This window comes from Periplaneta americana, chromosome 6, assembly GCF_040183065.1.
Source record: "Periplaneta americana isolate PAMFEO1 chromosome 6, P.americana_PAMFEO1_priV1, whole genome shotgun sequence".
In the NCBI taxonomy this organism is placed as follows: Eukaryota; Metazoa; Arthropoda; class Insecta; order Blattodea; family Blattidae; genus Periplaneta; species Periplaneta americana.
The window spans coordinates 139,290,141-139,312,823 of record NC_091122.1 but is presented as its reverse complement, the minus strand read 5'-3'; the positions used below and the strand labels follow the sequence as shown (position 1 = coordinate 139,312,823).

The 22,683-nt window shown below is 34.6% G+C and overlaps 1 protein-coding gene across 1 annotated transcript in view; it reads right to left on the bottom strand.

Moving 5' to 3' along the window:
- Positions 1-11,439: 11,439 nt before the first annotated feature.
- The window catches only part of LOC138701806 (protein decapentaplegic-like), a 94,930-nt gene continuing 83,686 nt past the window's right edge, over positions 11,440-22,683 (bottom strand). The window contains exon 3 of the mRNA XM_069829076.1: positions 11,440-21,707. Within this exon, the coding sequence (XP_069685177.1) occupies positions 20,737-21,707 (971 nt within the window). The 3' untranslated portion in view covers positions 11,440-20,736. The remainder of the gene's footprint in view (positions 21,708-22,683) is intronic.

Genomic DNA, 22,683 nt, shown 5'->3' with positions numbered 1-22,683 from the left:
TTATAGTTACAGTCTAGATGAAATATATAAAGTCGAGGTTTATAATATAGTCTACTAGTACAACACAAAGTTTTAGTATAAATTTCATGAAGCGTTATTGAATGTCATGAATTCACCTACAGAACAGAAGGCGTGAGAAATTAGGCACTTCTTTAATTTGGCCTTAAATAATCTTATGTTTTGAGTTTCATTTTTTATATCGATAGGGAGGCTATTAAAAATTTTTACTGCCATATAACGCACTCCTTTTTGATAGCACGATAGACTCCCCGATGGAGTATAAAAGTCGTTTTTTGACGTTAATTGATACTGTGAACTGTTGTATTAGTTACAAAGTTTTCACAATTACATACGAAGAAGATTATTAATGAAAAAATATACTGACAAGCCATGGACATTATTTGTAGTTTTTTTTAAATAGTCTTACACGATTCCCTACATTTGGCACCTACTATTATTCTAATTACTCTTTTTTTGTAATAGGAATATACTGTTACTATCTGTGGAATTTCTCCCGAATATTATTCCAAAACTCATTACCGAGTGGAAGTATGCAAAGTATATTGTTTTTAAGGTATTGATATCTACTATCTTTTGCATAGATCTAATATCAAAACATGCTGAATTTAGTTTTGGGGGTAATTTCTTTAATATTATTTTTCCAATTTAACACATTATCGATTTTTAAGCAAAGAAATTTTTTTGTTGTTGTTTCTAATAGTGATCTATTTTTTAATTATTGCGCTAGAAATTTGCGACGTTGAAGTTGGACAAGCAAATAGATCTATGTTTGAATTTTCAACCAAACTTTTAAACAGATGTTATGAAATGTAGTTTAAACTCACATTATGAGCAGAATATCGCATGTTTTTTTGTGAGATACGTCAGCCATGTGTTCATCCATCAGCAGTCATTTCTGTCTTACCTTCTCTAAGACACGATAATTGTCGCCCAGGTTAAGAATGCATGGAAGCTTACGCCAATTCTATCTCACAAATAAACATTCGCCTGATAACTCAGTAGTCACATGGCCATCGTTTCTGAAAAGTTGCGCACCTGAAGTGTGCTGCAGAAAGGGATTCTACACTGAGAGGTAGCGTCACCTGTTTGTAAGAGAACTGGTCCAGCGGGAAGTAAAGTAATAGAGAGCCATGTGATGGGCTGCTGATCGCTTGCAGATGAGAGTGCTTGTTGCTGCATCAGGCATATAAAACCCGTCAGTTCCTCTACTACGCAGTCAGGAAACATTGCCAGTCCCCATGTTGTAAAATCTGTACTTAGTGTTCTGTACTAAGAGAGCCTCGTGGAGGACGAAAAGTTCCAAATACAGCAGCATGAATAGCGATGTTGGCAAGGAATTGCAAGTAATGGCGAAAAAGAGAAATATAAGAAGGGGATGAGAAAAGCAAGAAAAATATGATAAAGATGACGTACAAACACCGAAAGTAAAGAAAATTAGTTGTGGTGAAAGGAGAGTGAAATTAAAGTAAAATAAGGAATTGTTAGAAAAAACTGAATTTAATCTACTTGTTTGATATCTACCAAATTGGCGCTTGTAAAAAAAAATTACTACATTTATAACATAGAATATAGGATTTCCCAATCATCTGTTAAGATAACTCAAGTTGTAGTCAAGAACGAAGTTACAAAGAAATGAGAAGGGGAAGAAGAATAAGGAGAAGGAGGGGAAAATACTGACGACAGTGATAATCAGACAGCGGATTTTCGGTCTCTACAAAGCGACAAGACGTCACGTCTCTTGGAGTATGAAGGGAGCGCAGAATGAGCTCTGTAACCTCTCTGCAACTGACGTACTCCTAACGTTCAGTATCGAGACCGAAAATTCGCTATGATGATAATGAGAAGAAGAAGAAAAAGAAGAAGAAATAATAATAATAATAATAATAATAATAATAATTAGATATCTACCTTTTGCAAATACTGATTCACGAAATACTGTTTTTCAGCTGATGAAAGCAAACATTTTATGTTTTAAACCACAGATGGGCATCGTTCTTCACTTGAGAATTTGTGCCTCACTGACCTTCACAGAGCTTATCGCTCTGAGTGACATCATCTTCACAGTCCCCGTTCCTCCCTCACGTAGCTCCTAGGCATGGGCAGGTTCTATATCAGTTTCATAAGCAATATCAGTTGTGGGATAATGGCATTATCAAAGCAGTGTGTACGCGTTAGAAAACGATTATTTCATGAGAAATGGGAGGAAGAGTTTTTTTGCTGTTCAGAAGGGGAGAACATACGATATATGTTATGCTCGAAAATCCTATTAGGCATTAATACATTTAATATACAACGACATTACTCCTTATGTCATAAAGAACATGCTGAATTAGAAGGTAAGACAAATTAAATGTTATTTTTCGTACTATTCCGAAGAAAATTTATGGTCCTAACATTTGCATAGTATACTAAATACGACATTATTCCTTAAACACGCTGCATTAAAAGGTAGCCTACGAGGAATTAAATGTTGTTTGTACGTATTATTTCCAAAAGAAATTTATATAAAAAAATAACACATGTGTGTAGAAAACGAAATATGATTTTCTGAAATTATTTTAGGTCAAGAACGTGCAAATCTATTAAGTAATCTTGAGAAACGCCAGAATATTCAAGAAAATAAACGTAGGCAACGTGATGGAATATTATTGGCTAGTTAAGCAAATTTCTAGCCTGTGATTTAAATCAATTCAATGATGGAGAAATGGTAAAGAGGTTTATGATTAAAGCTGCCGAATTAGTTTGCCAAATTGAATAAAAGTTTTCGAGTCTCTCGCGTTAACCAAGCGCTTTCCTATAATTCGCCACTGACCGCCTTAGCGATTACGATAAGGTGACGCAAGTCGCAGCAGTTTATATTTCCCATCCTACTCTGCAGTCTCCTCTCCTAGTAAACAAACTATTTCAAATCGAGTGCCTCACGTAACCGAAAATTGTGCCCATATATGTTTTAAACCCATCTAGGTCAAAATATCTTAAGTTTAAACTTTGTGTATACGCGAAATTTTTGTTGCTAGCACAAATATTGTTGAAAATTAGTGCTTTTTAATAGACAATTTGAATTTATTTACAAAATTTTAATTTAAAATACCTAAGTTCATAAGCCCTACTTATTGGAAGTCACATAATTATATACGTGAATTAATACAATAGACATGGTGAAGTTAACCTCCCTGCCCACTGTACTGTTGGCAGGCATGCCAGTGATTGGTATTCGCTAGATTTAGGCTACGATTTTGTTTATTTAGGCAGTGGGATTTTCTTAACAATTATAAACGATTAAAATATTACTTGTTTTGCATTGATGTTTATGTACAACCTTTGACACAGAAAATGGTCGCTATTCTGTAGCGTGAATTTACACGGGGAAAAAAATAAGCATCGTGGTCCGAGGATGAAATCAAGTCGTAGCAGCGACGTATCTGTATGTCACGAAACAACTTATTTCCTATGAGGTCTTTATGGCTTAGCGATAGAGCTCTTTATTCTCGTTACAAAGACCTGGCTTCGAATATCTCTATATAAAACGTACGTGTGTAAACACAGCGCTCACGGTGATTCCCGAACTATTCCAAGGTGAGACTTAGTCTCTGAACAGCGATCAATTTTCAAGTCAAAAGGTGTACAACATTTTGAATTTAATATTCAAAATCTATTTCAATACAGAATTTTCATTCTATTATACAAGCCCTATTTGAATACATAATTTTGTACGGTGTCTAATTTCATAAGAATGAACATTTATTAAATGCTACGAAGATTCGTAACCTTCTGAGGAACAGAGAATTTGATAGTTGGTGTCGTCATCCACAGAAAGGGAAAGGCGTAGCTTTATTAAAACAATATCCTATTGCCAACAAATGGATTTGTAAACACGAAGGACTCTCCAACAGCGAATGGCGCGATGGGATAAAATGGTTGAAAATGTTGCTGCAGTACGTGCTGTACCGGGAAGATCTCAGGACAAAGGTTGTAGGCATTGCCACAACGAGGTTGAAACTCTTGCACACGTTCTGGGATCCTGTCCGCACGGCGAAAGCGAAACGATAGACACCACCAAGTATGATCAATTATAGCCACTGCCCTTAAAGATGCCGATTACAACACCTTTGAAGAAGTACATGGTCTCTCCGTCACTGGCAGTACACGGCGCATAGACATAATAGCTTTCAAGGAATCTACAAGATCTGGATACATAATTGATCCCAAAGTGCGTTTCGAAACGGATGAAGAACAGCCAGAAGAAGTGGATAATGAAAAAAGGAATATCTACAATCCTACCATTCCATATTACCTAAAAAAATACCAGCTAAAAGAGCTTGAAGTAATCGGACTTCTGGTTGGAGCAAGAGGTACCGCTACTCTCTTCATGAAAGATGTGTTTAAGAGGCTTGGAATACCTACATATATTATTCAAATTGTAACTTTAGCTACATTGAAAGAATGAATTGCTCTCCTGAAGCATCACCTATATCCGAAATGAAACCAAGTTCATTAGCATTCTTTACTTTTTTTTTGTAACACTTGCCTCTCTAAAACTAGGTGTATTTCCACCAATCACAAAATGTATTTGCAGCTATGTTCTTGTAGGAGTTTCATTGTCAAAACAAAATTAATGGTTCACTGAACTTGTAAACATTTATATGGTTAAGTACTCTTTGTCCCTTGTGGCAGCTCACGAATAGTGAGAAGATTTCTAAATTTCAAAATTTCAACCCTATTTTGAGTTATATTTATAAATATAAAATAGAAATACCGGTAGTCTAAAATGTTTTGTGGTGCTTATTAGTTTATACTCGTATTATTCACACACAGTATGGGAGACTGTTACATAAATTTCTCTACACAACGGATAAATGCCGATAGAAAACTAAGTATTGTTAAAATGTACAATGACATCAAAAACTTTTTCCTTACATGTTTATTGTAACTTTTTTTTTTTACTATGCCATGCAGGCTTTGCTTAATGGTAAGTTTTACTTGGCATGGTATTATTTTACACTGCGTAGGTACAATCAGGACATAGTTAAAAATGCATGGATAAAGATTTTGATGTCACTTTACAAAGAACCTTAAGATTCCTTTGACGATACAGACTTCTTTGTCTTTGTAGACTTCGTAGGAATATTCAGTGATGTGTTCTGCGTGACGAGAGTATAAAAGTTATATTTTTTAATGCGAAATAACGTTTAATTTATGTTTTTTGCGAAATAACACCGAAATTAACCACGTTTAATACCGAAATTAAAGATTTTTATTAGCCGTAAAATAGCATCCCTAATGATATGGCGATGACGACAGTGACAAACTATGCCGACGAAGAGAAATGATTAAGCGAAATAGTAAACTGGAAATGTAACAAGCGTAGATCCCTTAATAAAATGAAGATAAATAAGAGAAATACACGTGAATAGAAATAGTTATATACTAAATTGCACATGTGTACTACCATAATTAAGATCCTGGAATTGTTCGTCGCTGGAACTTCGTCTGCAGTTAGAAGTGTGAAATGTAAGTTAAATTACAATCAATAAAAATGTGACGTCAGGAGAAACACATTTTATTGATGGCAACACTAAATGACAGGAACACCTATCGCAATAATCTGTTATGTGCTTGAATATCACAGCATCAGTTTACATGTGATTTTTCTCCTCCTCGGTCGACGCCCATGGGTGTAGTTGAAACTCAGGCACAGTGAAGGGCTCGTTACTGAAATAACCGATTGACTAATTACGAAGATAAGCTGGACAGTTGTTGACATGTTCAACTTTCACACTTGTAGGGCAATGGAACCTGGCATGTCACATTCGTTTTCCTGTTCTACTAAACCCAGCAGGTCTTGTGGAATCTATCCACATCGGTTTCCTGGTCCATCGGACACTTTAATTCAAAACTTCTGTCCAATTAAGTTACTCGCACAATATACTGATTGTGCAGTTGCGCACTACTGCGTTTTGTATGTCAGTATTAAGCTTTCTGAAGCCTTTTGCGTCTTATTTTGTCAGGGTTGCCAACTCTGATAAATGAAATTATCGGCCAATTTCACATTTAAGTTTGAATATATATGCATATATTATAACACACTAATATACACTCTGCTAACGAAACAGTTTCTTTTATTGAATTATGTGCATACTGGTGATACAGATAGCAATAAAAATATGAGAAACAACAATCTTGCTTTTGTGTTCCAAATTATTATTTTTAAAATTTGTTCTTACTTGTATCACAGTCTACTATATACAGTCACGAAGCTTGAGTTTTGAGGGTGCTAGAAACAATAGACTGTGTCGGTACCATTTCGCATTGTCTGTAATGAGGCGATATTAGCGATCCTAGTGGTGAGCAACTATCTAATGTTTGCATATTTACTACGTATTGAGCTTCGTGACTGTATATACTAGACTGTGCTTGTATTTGAAGCTTGACACCACGACTTTAAGAATTCTTTTCTTCTTCCATAAAACGATCAAATTTTGCACAACTAGGCCTAAATTTAAGGTTTTCCTGATACTATACAAAGTTCAGGTTTACTATTTACACGCTTAAATGTTTTCTCTCATCATTCCATAGACTAATATGTTATTTATGGCACTGAATGCACGCTCCAAAAAAGTATTGCTTGCAGGAATAGCAAATATGTGTTGAACTACGATTTTTATTTGTGAAGATTTTTCTGAGGCACTCATCCTGAACCGTTCTACAACGCTTGTCAAATTTTCATCTTTGACGAAGGAAAAAGCCTCTTCATTTACTAGGCACAATTCATCATAGAGAGTATCTTGAAACCCTAGTTTTTGTCCAACACTAAACATTTCTTCCACTTCTGGTGTAGAATCTTTAAGTTGTGTGTTTGTGTGTATCTAACGGCTAACCACTTCACTTGGGTGATTCGGGTTCCGCATACTGCGGATAGATGGCAGGACTGTGACCCATTTTCAAGTTGCACACCACTTCGGCGGGCCACGTTATGCATGATGCGTATCTGTGAAGAATTATGTCGTGTACTAGGGTGAGTGTATATGTAAGTGTTCGTGTAAATGTAATGTAGGGAATGGGTGAGGATGCTGATGAAGGTGAGAGGAAGGAAGAATTTGTGTTCAATTTTCGGCAAAAAAGTGGAAGTTTCTTTACCTCCTTTTGGACCTGTGTGTGTCCTTTGTATTTTATATAGTATGAATTGGTGAGTCGTGAAAGAAACTAACTACACTTTGTGTGGTTTTCGGTAAATTGAAAAATTGTATCTGAATGTTACATTTTTAATGTTTACGTTTATTTTATTTTTCAGATTGGTAAAGAATGGGTCATTGATGTTAAAAATTGAATGTAAATTATAATTTTGTATTCTACTGTCGTTAGAGAAACAAATGTATTGTAGTTAGTTCCTTTCAATTCTGCAAGAAAGTATCAGATTATAAATTGGTACTTCAGATTACTTTATTGCTATTTTTGCAAACATAAATTTAAATTGCAAACTCTGAAATAATAACTGGATACATTGCTGAACAGATCAGATATCATTATCATCATTACAGTCATTAAGAATATAAATTAATGTATTGTACTTAGTTCCTTTCAATTCTACTTAAGTGTCAGAAAATGAATTGGCACTTCAGGTTACTTTATTGTTTTTACAAGTATAAAATTGAATTTCAACCTCTGAAATAATAATTGAATTCATAATGCAGATAATGAAGTTTTAACTGCAAAATAATATAAATCATAATAAATCCTCTTACAGATATCTTCTGGAACTGCATTAGATATTTTTTGTAACCTTTGACGTCTTTTAGACTGCAGTCTGAGACAAAAAGTGGAAACTATTGTCTCTGGTATATAGTGCGGTTCATAAAAGATATTCTACAAACTTCTAACCTGTTTGAGTCTTACCTTACCAAGAAAATCTAGCTGATCTTATGCTTCTTCAGAATCCATGCAGAACTATTATTTTCCTAAATAATTTCAAACAAACTTAAAAAGCTAATAAATTAAAATCTGAAAGGGTACTAAGGTTTACTTTATGCAGATATACTTATTCATTTATTTGTCGCTTAAATGCAGCCAGTGTCAATTCAGGTGATGCAACTTTTGGAATTGAACGGAACTAAGTGCAACAGTTGTAATATACTGCCCTACACAGTTGCTGTAGGTAGTTCCTTTCATTACCAATCGACAGTTTGTCTTGAAAAATATACAGTGCGATCGAGAAGTCTCTCCGCAGTGCTTGTGTAGCCACGGTGTAGCCGAGAATCCACTAGGCAGAGAATTCAAGTGGCTGCACTGGCTGCTACGCATATAATGGACTGGCGATGTGAGGTTGTCAAACTAGAATTAATGGTAGAATGCCAACTTTATAGAGAATTACGTGCCAACGTTCTACAGGATTTCTAGAGCTAATGGTCTGCGGAGGGACTTTTCGATCGTACTGTATAAGAAACAATGTATAATTCACTTTTCCAAAAAAATGTCACTTAGTGCCTTTTAATTCTCACCAATTTATATCATATTATATTAATATCCCGACTTGCATGTGCATCATGCTCACCACTAAACAGGGAATCACACTACCTGTAGCCGCGTCTGTGACTGCAGTGCTAGCTCGCAGGCCTTCCATCCAGAGGGCCAGGGTTCGATCCCGGGTCAGGTTTGGATGGAATTTGTAATGGACAAAACAGACGTTGTAAAGGGGTTTTCTCGGGGTACTTAAACTTTTCTCATTCATTCCACCAATACTCTCCACTTTTCCTTTATTAATTCATCATCTGTAGATCTAATAGTAAACATAGGCTGGGATGATGTCTGGGGTAGTACGGGTTTCCGAAACTGATCTAGATTCTAAGGGTTTGGGGCTCGGGGTTCGGGCTCGTTAGTAGCAAATGAGACCTTACCTGCACAATCTTGAAAGGATGGCCTGTCAGCATCGGATTCACCGGATTCACGAATGCAACCCTGCCATCCGTCGGCTTAGACAATCATCGCATATAAAGTGTACAATGGACCATCTCGGATCCAGCTCTCGTGAAATCAATCCAAGCAATCAATCACTCACTCTATTTGACTCATAACCCTCAGATGGACCTCTGATTAAGGTTCTGGCTGGTATGTTGTTGGTGTTGTTGTTTAATGCCTGGCATCTGCCAATGAAGCCATTAGCGCTCTTGCTCTCCAGAGTGTGCTGTAGGTTTTCAAATGTTCTTCGTTCATATCAGTTTGAGTGTTGCAGAGGGTGCAGGATAAAAGAATTCTTAAATTATTGGAGACAAGGTGAGATTTGCCTAAAGTAGTTCCCACCCGAGAACCGATTTCTGGCTGATATGTACAAATACGGAATTAAAATTTGTAGCGAGTCTTGATGTTAGTCCACCTGTATGTAGGCAACGATTTCGCACGACTATCCAGAAGTAGCATATATACAGGGACTGTTATTTATTCATCTTGATTACACAACTTTTAACACTGTATCACTTCGGAATATGTATGATAAAAACTTTCTTGTGTTAAATGTTATTAACGTACCTTGTTAACATGTTTCGACTTATTTTCGGTCAACTTCGGAACTGGTCGTTGTTGGTCTTGGCGCCTCTTCTTTCCTATGTGGGTGCGTTCGTAGTGTATGTGTTTTGAAATTGAGTTGTGTGTTGAGAATATCGTTGGGGTGTGTTTTCGTGTGTCTGTATATTTCATATTGTTCTAGTGTGTTGAGTTTCTGGCTTTTTGGTTGGATGTGCAGTATTTCCATGTCTGTGTTGATTTCTTTGTAGGTGTAGTTGGCATTTGTGATGTGTTCTGCATATGTGGAGGTGTTTTGTAATTTTGTTATGGCTGTGATGTGTTCTTTATTTATTTTATCTTATTTATTGCACATGCGCACTGTGTTGTCAGCGAAACTTACAGGCTACATTAAGGGAGCTCCAAATTTTATTTCCGTATCTGTACATATTTTATCAGGCAGGACATCTCACTTGATGATATGTGTCAGAGGAAGAACAATTGTTTGTATTCATCTTAAACCTGATTAGGTCACTAGTCAGCGATGTATGCAATGGAGGAGGAAAGGAATTGGCCACCCTACCCAATTATCTCCGGGTTCAGTTGTCTCATGAGTGATGCCTTATTGGTAGGGATGTGATTTTTTTACATTAACGATATACGCGAAATGTGTGTTAAAAACTTAACTTTATGCATGAAATAATCAAATTCCTTAACGAAAGTCCAAAATTAAGTTAAATATGTATGTGAATTTTTGCGAAATTGATAAAAAATTCACAAAATTACTTCATAATCACATTTCCAACAAAAAAACTGGTTTCATGGAGAATTCGCTCGAAAGATGACTTTCTTCCAAATGAAAAGTGAAAATGTTCTTCGTTATAAAATATACATGAACATTTCTACTTATTTGATCATTCAGCATTACATGCGTGTAGCATCTGTCAGCGATGTACGTAGTTTCAGGGACTACTTCCAGGCAGCAGCGCAAGCAGACAACGCTCATTTCTCTTTCCTGCAACAACTGCTTTCGTGTGATCTAGAAGACAGTACCGTCATTTTGTTTCAATAATTTAAAAAATGTTATTTTATTATTTTTTTAAGTTTCTTTAGGATGGGAAATATGCACGAAATTGCTTGTTTTTTTTTTTTTTTTACAAAATATTCACCCAAATCAAACCATTTTAATCACCAAAGTTAGGGTAAAATAATCACCATAAAATCACACCCCTACGTATTGGTGTAATTTATGAGATTCCAATCTATCTTCGGACAGTTGATTAAACAGTCATCCTCAGAGGAAAGAAACCGGGTCATAGAATTATTCAATCCTCTGTTGTAAATATTATATGAGATAATGGTAACAGAAAAAGAGATAACAAAGTAGTTTGATTTTTAAAAGGAAATATTTTTGGCAAATTCGGAAAAACAATTTTAGTATACGATTACCTCACTCCCAACAGTTTATCTTAAAATACTAAAAAAAAAATAAAGCAGATTTGTCTGGGTTTGTCGAATGCTCATCATCACGCTTACAAAAATTTATTTTGTGCGCACAAAGTTGCAATTTTGGGGAGGAGGAGGAGGAGAAGGAAGATAACCGTGTTCTGAAGTTTGTCCGGCAATTCTGTCTATACAGTGATATTTTGATGAATCCTTCGCATGAATTCTTTTAAAATGCGTACTATTCATAAATATATTTAATCCAAAAGTGCTTGAAACAAAGTTTTGAATGCTATTACGTGCAGTTATTTTGTTGATGATGTTTCGAAGTCGATCAATTGAATATAAATTTCTTTAATGGAATATTGATTTCCTTATATGTCCTTCATTTATGTGACGTTCAATTGCATTAACACTCATATCATGATATGTATATTATTGGATGGGATTTTTAGGTGGGAGAAATAAATTACACACACAGTATTTAACTTGCAAAAATTATTTATTTTACGGATCAAATTTTTAGTAAAAATTTCTTTACATTCCTGACATATATACAACCTGTACATTCGATTGACTATCGAGCTGTAACATAATAAATGCTATACCATATTTTAATACTTACAGACCGAGGATTCTTTGAAAAAGATGACTATGATACATTATTCACAATTGAAAAAATAAATATTAATTACTCCAACTCCAGGTACGATTATTTCATTCACAAAACTATAAACACTCACACACACATTAAAATTATGATAGTAATTCAAGGCGCCTCTATTCCGTCTTATTGCTAAGATGTTTCAGTGACCTTGTTTCAGCGGACTTCACATCGCTTGCACTGTTTCTGTTCACCTACTCTTTCTAACATAAACAAAAGAATACCTTCTTTTTTTTTCTGACGTAAACTTACGGGTCCTTAAATCGCTGCCTATGTGATCATTGGTAGTGATTGTTGTTAGAGAGATATGTTAAAGGAAATTGTGGATTACTTTGATTTCAATGAGTTTATAAGAACTTCAGATAATCAAGTAGAGATTGTAGTTAATATTTTTATATATCATTTTCCTTTATATTTAAATAACTTATCTTATTCTTCTTCTTTTTTTTTCGAAATAACTATTCATTTGTTTGAAATAATATGCAGTTTTTGTAGACTCATATTCACTCATTTTGGGGTATGTTGATGTCATGCTTTCCTAATGTGTTTGTCACTTTGTTTAAATGACTCTACATGTTTACGAATGTGAAACACAATAGAAAACGTTTTTTAATACATCAAAGTACAAATACCCTCATTCAAATTTCATTTAACACATCTCTAGAATATCGTTGTTGTATAAATACTTGATGGGTTATTTGATATTAATCTCAGGCACCATCGGTTAACGCTTAATGTAAACAATAATTCTCTATTATGTTTTCTTAAGAAATAAACTGCCACAGGCAACTGTAATAAGTGGAGTAGACTGTAGCACATTGTAATAGAATAGAGCTGCCTATCAGAGGTGAAAGAATTATCCAAATTTTGCACCAAGATAATATATGCTTAGTGTAGATTTGGTTATAGGGACTAGTTAACAATGGTGAGCTGTTCGTTTCATTAGCAATTTGAGTTTCTCATTTAGGGACATCCTTTCATAACAGTCTCTACTTTACTTGAAAAGATTTTTTTTCACCACAAGCCAATTAGACTAACGATGTCTCATCCTAAATGGCCGGGACCGAACCTTGGAAGAACTATGAGATTTTCTATTATAGATAAAGCGGTTAAGATACAGTTTCCCGAACACAGTGGTTTTCTTAGCATTCTCATTGTATCGTTGCTCATTTAACACCATAAAAAGATCGCTAGAATTAGTTTTTACTTCTGGCTTGTAATTAATGCATTTATAAATCTAATTACTCCCAAATATATTTGATTTTACCTGAATTAAACTCACTTCTTGTTGATTGTTGACTTATTTTTCTATATCATAAATATATATCTTTTTCAATGAAATAATTGAGACAATGAAAAATGCACAAATGAAATATATATATAGGTATAGATGCTTATTTTTCACATAGACCTACTACATTGTTGAAAAGCTTTTCAGTCCATGAGATAAGCACCATATTACAATATAAAATACAAATGTTAACTAAGATACTGTAGTTAATTCTTTAAATTTTAAATAACTTATCACACATAAGTAAAATCATAATTTACTGATGAAATTAAAAAATATGGTTCACTAATTTTATTGAAAAACTATTTTTGGTACGTTATGTAATACTTCTTATACGGTATATGTGAAATATTTCTCTGTGAATTTTTAAATTCATTATTGCTGCGTATTAATAAGATCATTGTAGTATTTCTTATGTGTTCATAATTGAATACCTCCCCGGAAAAACTATGTAACATCAGATTCTTAAAATATGTGATGTAGGTGGAAAAAGTAATTTTGAAGTATTTATTTATGACAATGAATTATGGCACAATAATAATAAATTTAGTTTCCCTTATGAAAGGTTGCCAGATTTGACAAAGCGTATTACATATAATTTGGAAACACACCTAAAAAGTAAAATGATAGACATTTGAAACGGAAACGGTTAGGGAATCGAATATACTGAATAAACTTGTATCCTTGTTTAGTCAAATGGTTGTGATAGTAAATATAGAGCTAATGAAATATGCCCCTGAAATTATTTTTCTTTCTCCTGAAACATGAATTACAGTTTTGTTGGTTACAGCCTTATTCCGCGGAGGTCTTGAATTAGAAGAGTGGAACAAATATTTTCACTTTTATTCTTAAAGTAAGTTATATAAAACGTTGTCAAGTATGAGAATTTCAGAAATACCATTTCTTTTTCTCTCTACAAGAGAAAACCTGTAGAGGTGTTTGAATTAACAGTTCTGACAATACTTGCAAACAGATAATATGAGTGTGAATTAAAATATTTCATCAGCAATATGTTCCGTTTCAAATTGCTTTCACTTAACGTGTGATGATTAATGTGAAATTGAAATTTAACATAAATTATTTCATTCTATAGTATTATTAAGTGCATAAGGCCTGAAAGCTATATTGTACGCAGTATCAACTGTAACAATACAAATAATAAAATTAGTTTCCTTGTTCAGTACATATATATCGACATTTCGGAAACACAATCTCCAATGTCAACAATATAAATTTAAAAATGCATACTAACGATATAATTATCTTACACATTATCATTGGCGAATTTCAATGTTATTGCTAATATGTAACCATGGCACATAATTTGTATTAAATCAAAAATAGTTTTCTATGCTCTTATAAAATATATTATTTTAATAATACTACCAAAATATTTTATTCAAAACACCATATTATATCTTACAGGCACCATAATCTAAATTTAATTTGAGATGTCGAACGGTATTTTAAGGTTAATTGAAATACTGTCTCTTGTCCTACTCTTCATCTTTTATTTCTATTTCGTAAGAATGGAAAGAATGACTATAAAAATATATTTTTTATAAATTGTACTTTTAGCTAGTTTAGGCAAGACATATTATAATATATTATATAGAAATTCCAGTGTTTGTAATTTTGACGGAATGATTTATTATAAGCTATGTTTTTATTAAATATATCAGTCACTTTACTTAAAGACATTATATACCTCTAACATTTTATGTTCAGTATCATCACTTCTAATGTTTTGTTGTAAAATTTATTTTGTAGATAGTAAATAAATGTAGATGATGAAATACTTGCACTCTTTATTCCTACAATAATTAATAAAGAGTTATTGGTTTATATCGTTTGACATCTCAACATAAGATGGAGTACAATGATCGAAGTTGAGTTCAACAGCAAATACCTTACACAATATTATGAAACAGTATTACCTTTCGTTGATTATTATTTTCAGTATCGATAGTATTGCAATGTTGGCAGCGTGTGTATCTGTCATATTCAAGATATGCACTTACAAACAAGAAACTCCCAGTGACAATTTAAAAACAATGTAGCTATGTTATTAGCACAAGGATGCTATTAAATATTTTTAGACTTGTGGATATACTGAAATCCAATCGCTCCAGTAATGGGCAGAGCGCCCAACTGTTATAGCACAGTCTAGTAAAAATAGTCACGAAGCTCAATACGTAGTAAATATGCATCCATAGATAGTTGCTAAACACTAGGATCGCTCCTATCGCCTAATTACAGACAATGCAAAATAGTACCTGCACAGTCTATTGTTCCTAGTACCCTCATAAACTCAAGCTTCGTGACTGTGGTTATAGGTTAATCTTAACCCACGAGAATCGTTCATTTTATTTACAAAGTATCAACTTCAATATGTGGCTATATTCTTCATGTTTATGCGAAAATAAGATTTCGAATGTATCTGTTACACAGTATGTCATATAGTATTTTATTTTATGTTTTATTTTGCATTTTGTCACAAATCTAATATTGACTTTTTAGCCTTGTGTGGTTTATAAATCATATGTATATCCTTCAAATCTGACAAAAAAAGAAAATTATAGTTTTCTGTGGTGATGTAGGATACTAATTGATATTGTTTTTATCTGGAACGAAACATATTTACCTTTTGTCATAAAGTAGATGCTTTAAATTGATACATTACCGAAAAATCAATCGAGCAGTGTACTTCATTTAAATATAGTTTTTAAACAAGAGGAAAAAATATCAACTTCAAATATTCTTTAAATAAATTATAAATTCCAAATTACATATTATTTTATTCCTTACCAATCTTCTCAGTAAGTGCCAATAAAATACTTTGAAGATTGGAATTGAAAGCATAAATTTTGTCATACGTCATATGTATATATAAATTTAGCATAAGAGCGTCACGACAGTATTTTATATACGTATATACGATCTAAATATTTGAATGTATTATATGTTCCAAAGATTTACTTCATTGGATAAATGACTTCAACACACAGTCAGTCCAAGACAGACTATTCCATTTACACACAATAGAAAGAAATTTAGTAACTCTGATTTCGATCTGGTTTATTGTTTTGCAGATTAAATCAGATCTAGTTGTCGTAGCTTTGTTCGTTTCCAATTTGAGAAGATTAACGATGGCTCATTGAGTATGAATCTTATCTTGGTACATTTATCAGCTTAGTATCTTTATTCTTATTATTTTCAGGTTAGCCTACATGTCAGACTAAAGAAAGAAGACGATAGTTTAGTAACATTGCATTTCAAATAAACTTATCGATCCTATAATCTCTGTAACATTAAATAAGCATGCTTTACTTACAAGAATCTGTAGCTTCTACGTATTTATAATGATTACAAAAGTATAAATTGCTTACTAGTGAGAAATCCGGTATATTACTTTACAAATAGTGCATTTATTTCAACTGTGATACGATGGAATGTTGTGTAACTGTTAACAAAGAAGTTTCGTTTGATAATTAATGCATTTATAATACAATAATGGTACAGTCATTCAGCTTTATTTTTAAGCGTAATCTTAGGTGACAAAGTAATTGAGGAGGGACAGACTTCAATCTTAGGCAAATCCTGCAAGATTTCTATTGGACAAAGCGATTTTGGGGGAGGTCTTTATCGAGTACTTTGGCTTCATCTGTTAAACTACTCTTATTCAGCTATTGCTTCATCATCTCTATATTACATATGAATAATTTCTTCTCCCTGAATAATTCCCATAGTTTAAAGGGAACCTTCAATAAAATAATGCAAATATAAACGTAATACAAATAACTGAAAAAAATTACAAAATAATTTCTATTTAATGTTAAAAACAAAATATTTAAAATTCTTATTTCAGCTGCCGGTTTCGTTCTATTAATTTTGTAAGAATAAACTCATATCTTTATATTAATTTATGCTCGACCATGCCGAAATGTAGTAATTATACACCTGGTAGTAGCCCTTTAATGCACCGCATTAAAGTACACCTATTTATTATAGTTCAGTTGTTCGGCCAATAATAAATCACCATTGTACCATTATAAAAGCGCAAGTATCGATTATTCTCGGATATGCAATCGAAAGACAGCTAGCGAAAAGTCACGGAGGCTGGAAGTCCAATACTGTCGCAGAATGTTATGTTCTGTTACTATAATAATTAATTATTAATTAATTTTAAATAATATTAATATAAATTCAATTTGTCATCTCGTTTTTCAATTCTAAATCAATTTCCAGGTTATATCAAGACTAATGTTCATGTTATTTTCTAGATTATAATCAAGGTCAATGACATTCGTTCCTCGAAAAAAATCAATACTTTCGCGTCTGCGCACATCTCACAATTTAGAAGGTCAGTTCGCTCCTCACTTACATAACCATAACATGAATACTTATGAATAATTTCAAGTTAGAAATATGGTCGAGCATAAAAAGTGGTATGAAACTTGCCTATAATGGTAATTAAGACGCTCGTATGAAAATTATGAAACTCGATTGCGCTAGTTTCATAAACAAACATACTCGCGTCTTAATTACTACCATTATAGGCTCGTTGCATAATGTACTATTGCTATTGAACCTGATAACTAAAGACTCTAAATTTCATTTTTGACAACCAAGATGTGAGGACAAAATATAGATAAAATATGCTATTTTATACTAAGTTTTGATAGATTGACCCTACAAGTTTCGGCTTTCTTTTAATGATAATAGGAGGAATATCCATTGAAACTATTCCTCTTCATATTGTGAAGCTTTTGTGTTTTTATTGTCCATGGAGGAGTTAAAAGCCCCAAACATGCCAGGTATTTGCCAGGTTGTCCTTTTCCTCGGTTCCAGGTTATTTGTGACGTAATATCAGAGAAGGATCTTAAATAACGTTTTATAAGTGATGACTCTCTCTCAACTTCGTCTTTTATGTGCGAAACCGTATTACCACTACAAAATTAATTGAATTAAATGCAAGTAACTGTAATGAAAGTCTTATACAGGGACATCATTTTATTTTTACTTCAATTTTTATTGTACCTGCGTTTCTAAATGTACTTGACTCCCACCCCTTTCACTAATGTCCTTGCTAACATCAGTCACACAAACTTATAGCCGCTGTTGCTATCAGTGAAATAAACAGTACAGAGTACAGTGTGTTTCAGAAATATGTTGCATTTTCTGTAGACGAAAAAGCTTATATTATTGAAGTTTATTTTCACACAAGTATGGTGTGTAGCATAACTGAATTTATCTGTGTGGACTGAGCACAAGTGAAGATTAGAGTTACCGAAAGTACGGTATCCTATTATATGGTGCGGTACTTAACAACATTATTTAAACAAGAGTTTTGTTTTACTATTTGTAGGTATGAAGGACGATGATGGAAACTGGAATTACAATATAACCGAATGTGAACAACAGTTTTTCTTTTTTTTTTCTCACAATTTCCTGATTATATCATTACGGAATATTTTTGTAGAAATGTCATTAATCTGGTAGATAAATTTGGAGCAACAGAGTGTACAGAAAGGAAGAAAAGTGTAAGATGGCCAACAAAGGTGACAGAAGATGCTAGAGAAAGGATGCAGCGAGGTCGTAACAAGTCGGTCAAGAAGTTAGCTGTAGAAATTGGGGTTTCTTACGGAAGTGCTCACAAAATTCTCAGGAATAAATTAGATTAGTAATATGCTGAATAACGTAGACATTACATAATGTATACAACCGCCTGAAGACTTGAGTCTGTGAAAAAAAATTGTTACTATTCTACTGTTTTTTGATAAAGTACTGTAAAGTAATGACCAAACTGAAAATCGTAATACTATATTTCCCTGTAACATAAATGGATACACTACTTTTCTCTCCTCCTATAGCTAGTAAAATGATTTGTTTATATATTGCACTAGCAACTCCAAACTCCTGTAATGGAAGGGGGGTAACAGTGTTTCCGAGTATAGCCAGGTTAATGTTAAAAATGTTGGTAAAAATAAAGTGATGTCCCTGTATAATCTGAAAGGTTGCAAAAATTCGGGTAATGAGTTGCAAATAATCTCAATGAGTGGCGAAGGTATCGCGGTACATGGAACATTTGCTGAAAGTGGAAGACAGCAGGTTGCCTAAAATATAAGGGATCAAGGCAAATACACAAAACCATGGAAGGACCTATGAAGCCGGAACAGGCAAAATATCTTCACCTTGAACGGTAGAAAAAGAAAAAAAGAAATTTAAGTTTTAAGCCGGTAGGTATTTCGCAACATCACGTGGAAAATATATCTGATACTACGTTTGTCTGGTGTAACTTTTCCCTTGGATTACAAACAAAGCAATTATTCAGGTTGAGTTATTTTTGTACTTGGTATTGGTCCAAATCGATCCAGTTGAAGTAACATTTTTTTTTTTTTTTTTTGCAAAGTGTTTATTACATGTGTCGGGATAGAAGTCGTTAGGTGAGAACCGCCTCGAGCGTAAACTAGAATTATTGTTAAGAAGGTGCGGTTACAGCGAGCAAGTACGTTGTGTCAACCGATGCGGAGATACTAGACACACAACGGCAACGATACGGTCACTTGTCTCTGTTGATGCGGAGGGACCCATACACGTCCAGTCACAGTTCACATTGTATAGTAATATACTAGCGCATCAAGTAAGGGTTGCGAATTAGAGTCACTCTAATATAAGTGTTACAGTTTTAGTTTTTAAATTTAATCTTGTTCGGAATCTTAAATTTTATGTATCTTTTTTTTTTTGCGTAGTTAACGGAACATTAAGATAATATCAGTTTTCACATTTTGTTTCAGACTTTCATTCAGGAGTTTTCTTACATGGGTTAAACCCAATAATTAAAAAAGGCTTCTCCATAGCTAGTTGATGTAACTTTTTTTTTTTTTTTTTGCAAAGTGTTTATTACATGTGTTGGGATAGAATTTCATTCTCTGTGCAGTTTAATTGGCTTCCAAGAATTTATTTCTATAACAAAATAAAGAGAGTTGTGTGATAACATGCAATATACTGAATTATCTCAGAGCACTAAAAATAATTGCATTATACTCAGCTGTCAAACAAAAGTGTGATGTACAAATATATCTTTGTTTTCCTTTTATGAATAAATTTGTTACATTAATAGTATGGTAATCATATCTTCTGATGAGAAATTCTTCTTACAACATTTTTTGTAGCTAAATAGTAGACACATTGCCATAAAATATTCTAGTTTCTGTACTATAATTTCAGTTTGTATAATTTTTGGAAACCACAAGACAAACGAAATAACACTTATCCCTGATAAGATTGTGTGCTTGATAGTAAAACGACAACTCTGAAATTTAACCCTTTAGCATAATATAGTAATTGACAATTAATTGCAAGCTTGATCGTGTATGGGTTGCTTATTGCTCCGGCAGAACTGAGATGAAATCAGCGAACGGAATAAGACGTGAATGGCATGCATCCACCATCAGTTGACCAGCCGGTTGTTTGAGACTGCAGCTGGGCAGAATGATGGCAGAAGAAGGCACTTGACCAGTTGCCATATAAGAGTTAAATTATCCTGCCCCGCCATCGTCAGAAAGGCCTGGACCTTGTACGGGAACACACTTGCTAGGACCCATACAACTCTCAGCAGGCAGGCTCTTAAGTTATTGGGTACTGAATGTTGCTCCAGCCACACCCAGTATCAGCACTACAGCACAGGGGGCCGCCCCACTCACGCGCGCAAAGAATTTGTTTCTAGTGGATGAAGTGATCAAGTTTATATTTAGCAGAGTGCTCTCTCGCTTATAAAAATCTTGTGATGTAGAGATGATCAAAAATGGGAAGTTTGGTACATTTACCGACAACCGCACCCCATTACTGACATGTCTTGATAATTCTTGAGCACCACTTTGCTTTCCTCGTCAAGGTACAGCATTGAGATTGACGTGAGAGAGGTGGGCACACAGCAAGCTTTGGGCACCGCACTGGGGTTCACAGAGTTGACGAGAGTCTGCACGATCGCGTGATTCGTCGAATTGAGATGATCTGCCAGAGGGAACGGACAGTCTCCATGACAGTAATACGCGTCATAACCAGGTGGCGCCACGATCCAGTCGTTCCACCCCACGTCTTGAAAGTCCACATAGAGAGGGTGTCTACGACAGTTCTCCCGCCCGTCCTTCCGCTTCCTGGACTGCGGAGCGCGCTTCGCTGCCGCACGTTTGGACCTACTTATAATTTCGGCAGCACTCATTTCCTTGTTCTTCCCGTCGTCTGTGTACGTAATCAACAACGGCTGTTTCGGCAGCCAGTCCTTGACGTCTTCATCGACGTTTCGACGCAATCGCACATGAGTTTGACGCTTTTCTGTTGCGTCCACAGGTATCACTTCTACTAGAAGTCCGTAGTTCTCACTAGGAGTTTCGAGCCAGCGCTCAATGGCTGGTAGAACGTCCAAGACGATGACTTCACTGTCCCTGATATCTACAGCCTTCGAGTCGATGAGACGAATGATCGGCTCCCGGCGCCCTCGAATGCCTGGTTTCACTATATCGTGCACAAGGACTTGCTGAAGGTTCCTTCGGGATGGGATCTTCTTCACCTTCACACGGCGAGAGCTGTCAGCCTCTTTTGTCTTTTCTTTCACTACAGTTTTTTGAACATCGCCTACCACTTGCACGACACTGATTCTGTTCTCTTTGTCGGCCGTTTCTCGGCTTAACTGCAGCTCAGCTGCCTTAAGCTTCTCCGTGTTTGGTACGTTCTTGATGTCGAAAGCGAGTCGAAATTTGCGATGGCTTGGGAAGCTATCATCCACGCTGCTCTCTGAAAACAAGAAATGTAATGGTCAAGTGCAACACTCAGAATTTCATTAAATGTATCGTTTTAGCAATTAGAAAAGGGTTAGTCACTACATTTGAATTTAAATAGCCGTGCCATTATTAAAAAAATGCCTGTTGTCGCAATACCGGACTGTTTTTTATTACAAACTCGTAGGCCACATTTATTTAAAATTCATATTAACTTTAATTTTGTACTACATACCAAGTAATTTTGATTATGCAATATTGTAGGGTAGAAAGCCTCATATGAAAGCACTCACGCATTTGACGTAGGAGTTTATCCATCCATCCATCCATCCATCCATCCATCCATCCATCCACGTATCAATTCTTAACACTCAGTGCATATTCAGAACTTTCCAAATTTCATGACAACATTCCTTCCCCTTAAGTACTCGAACCAGCTAGAAATCCGTAACGAGTCCTAGACATGATGCCTTAGACCACGACGCTACGGCCAAAGACGCAGAATAAAAATCCTGAACCGAAATTATTGTTGTTATAAAGACCAGGTATTTTATTTACACTCAGATTTAAAGGCAATTTCTGAAATATTTTGCAGAATGGACAATCCTTAATAGAATCCTTCTAGCGTGATGTCAGGACAGTAGTTTTTTTTAGAGACTTCTCAAATGGCTGAGCAGCTGTCCCATATGCTGGCCGAATTTACTTCCCCATGAGGACTCGAACCAATGTGCATTTCGTAATGCGAATCCAGGCATAATGCCTTAAGGCTCATTCACAATTAAAATTAAACGTAACGTAAGCGTTAACTTAAGAATATAAACGTTACGGTAAAATCAAGAAGTCATACCATCATTCACGATGGGAACATAAACATAACCGCAAACATACTTGGTAACCATGGAAACATAACAACGACGGATTTCCTCATATCCTGTCGTATACTTCAGCGCTCCACGATTGTGTTCTGTTTGCAAATCACGTAAGCATAAGCA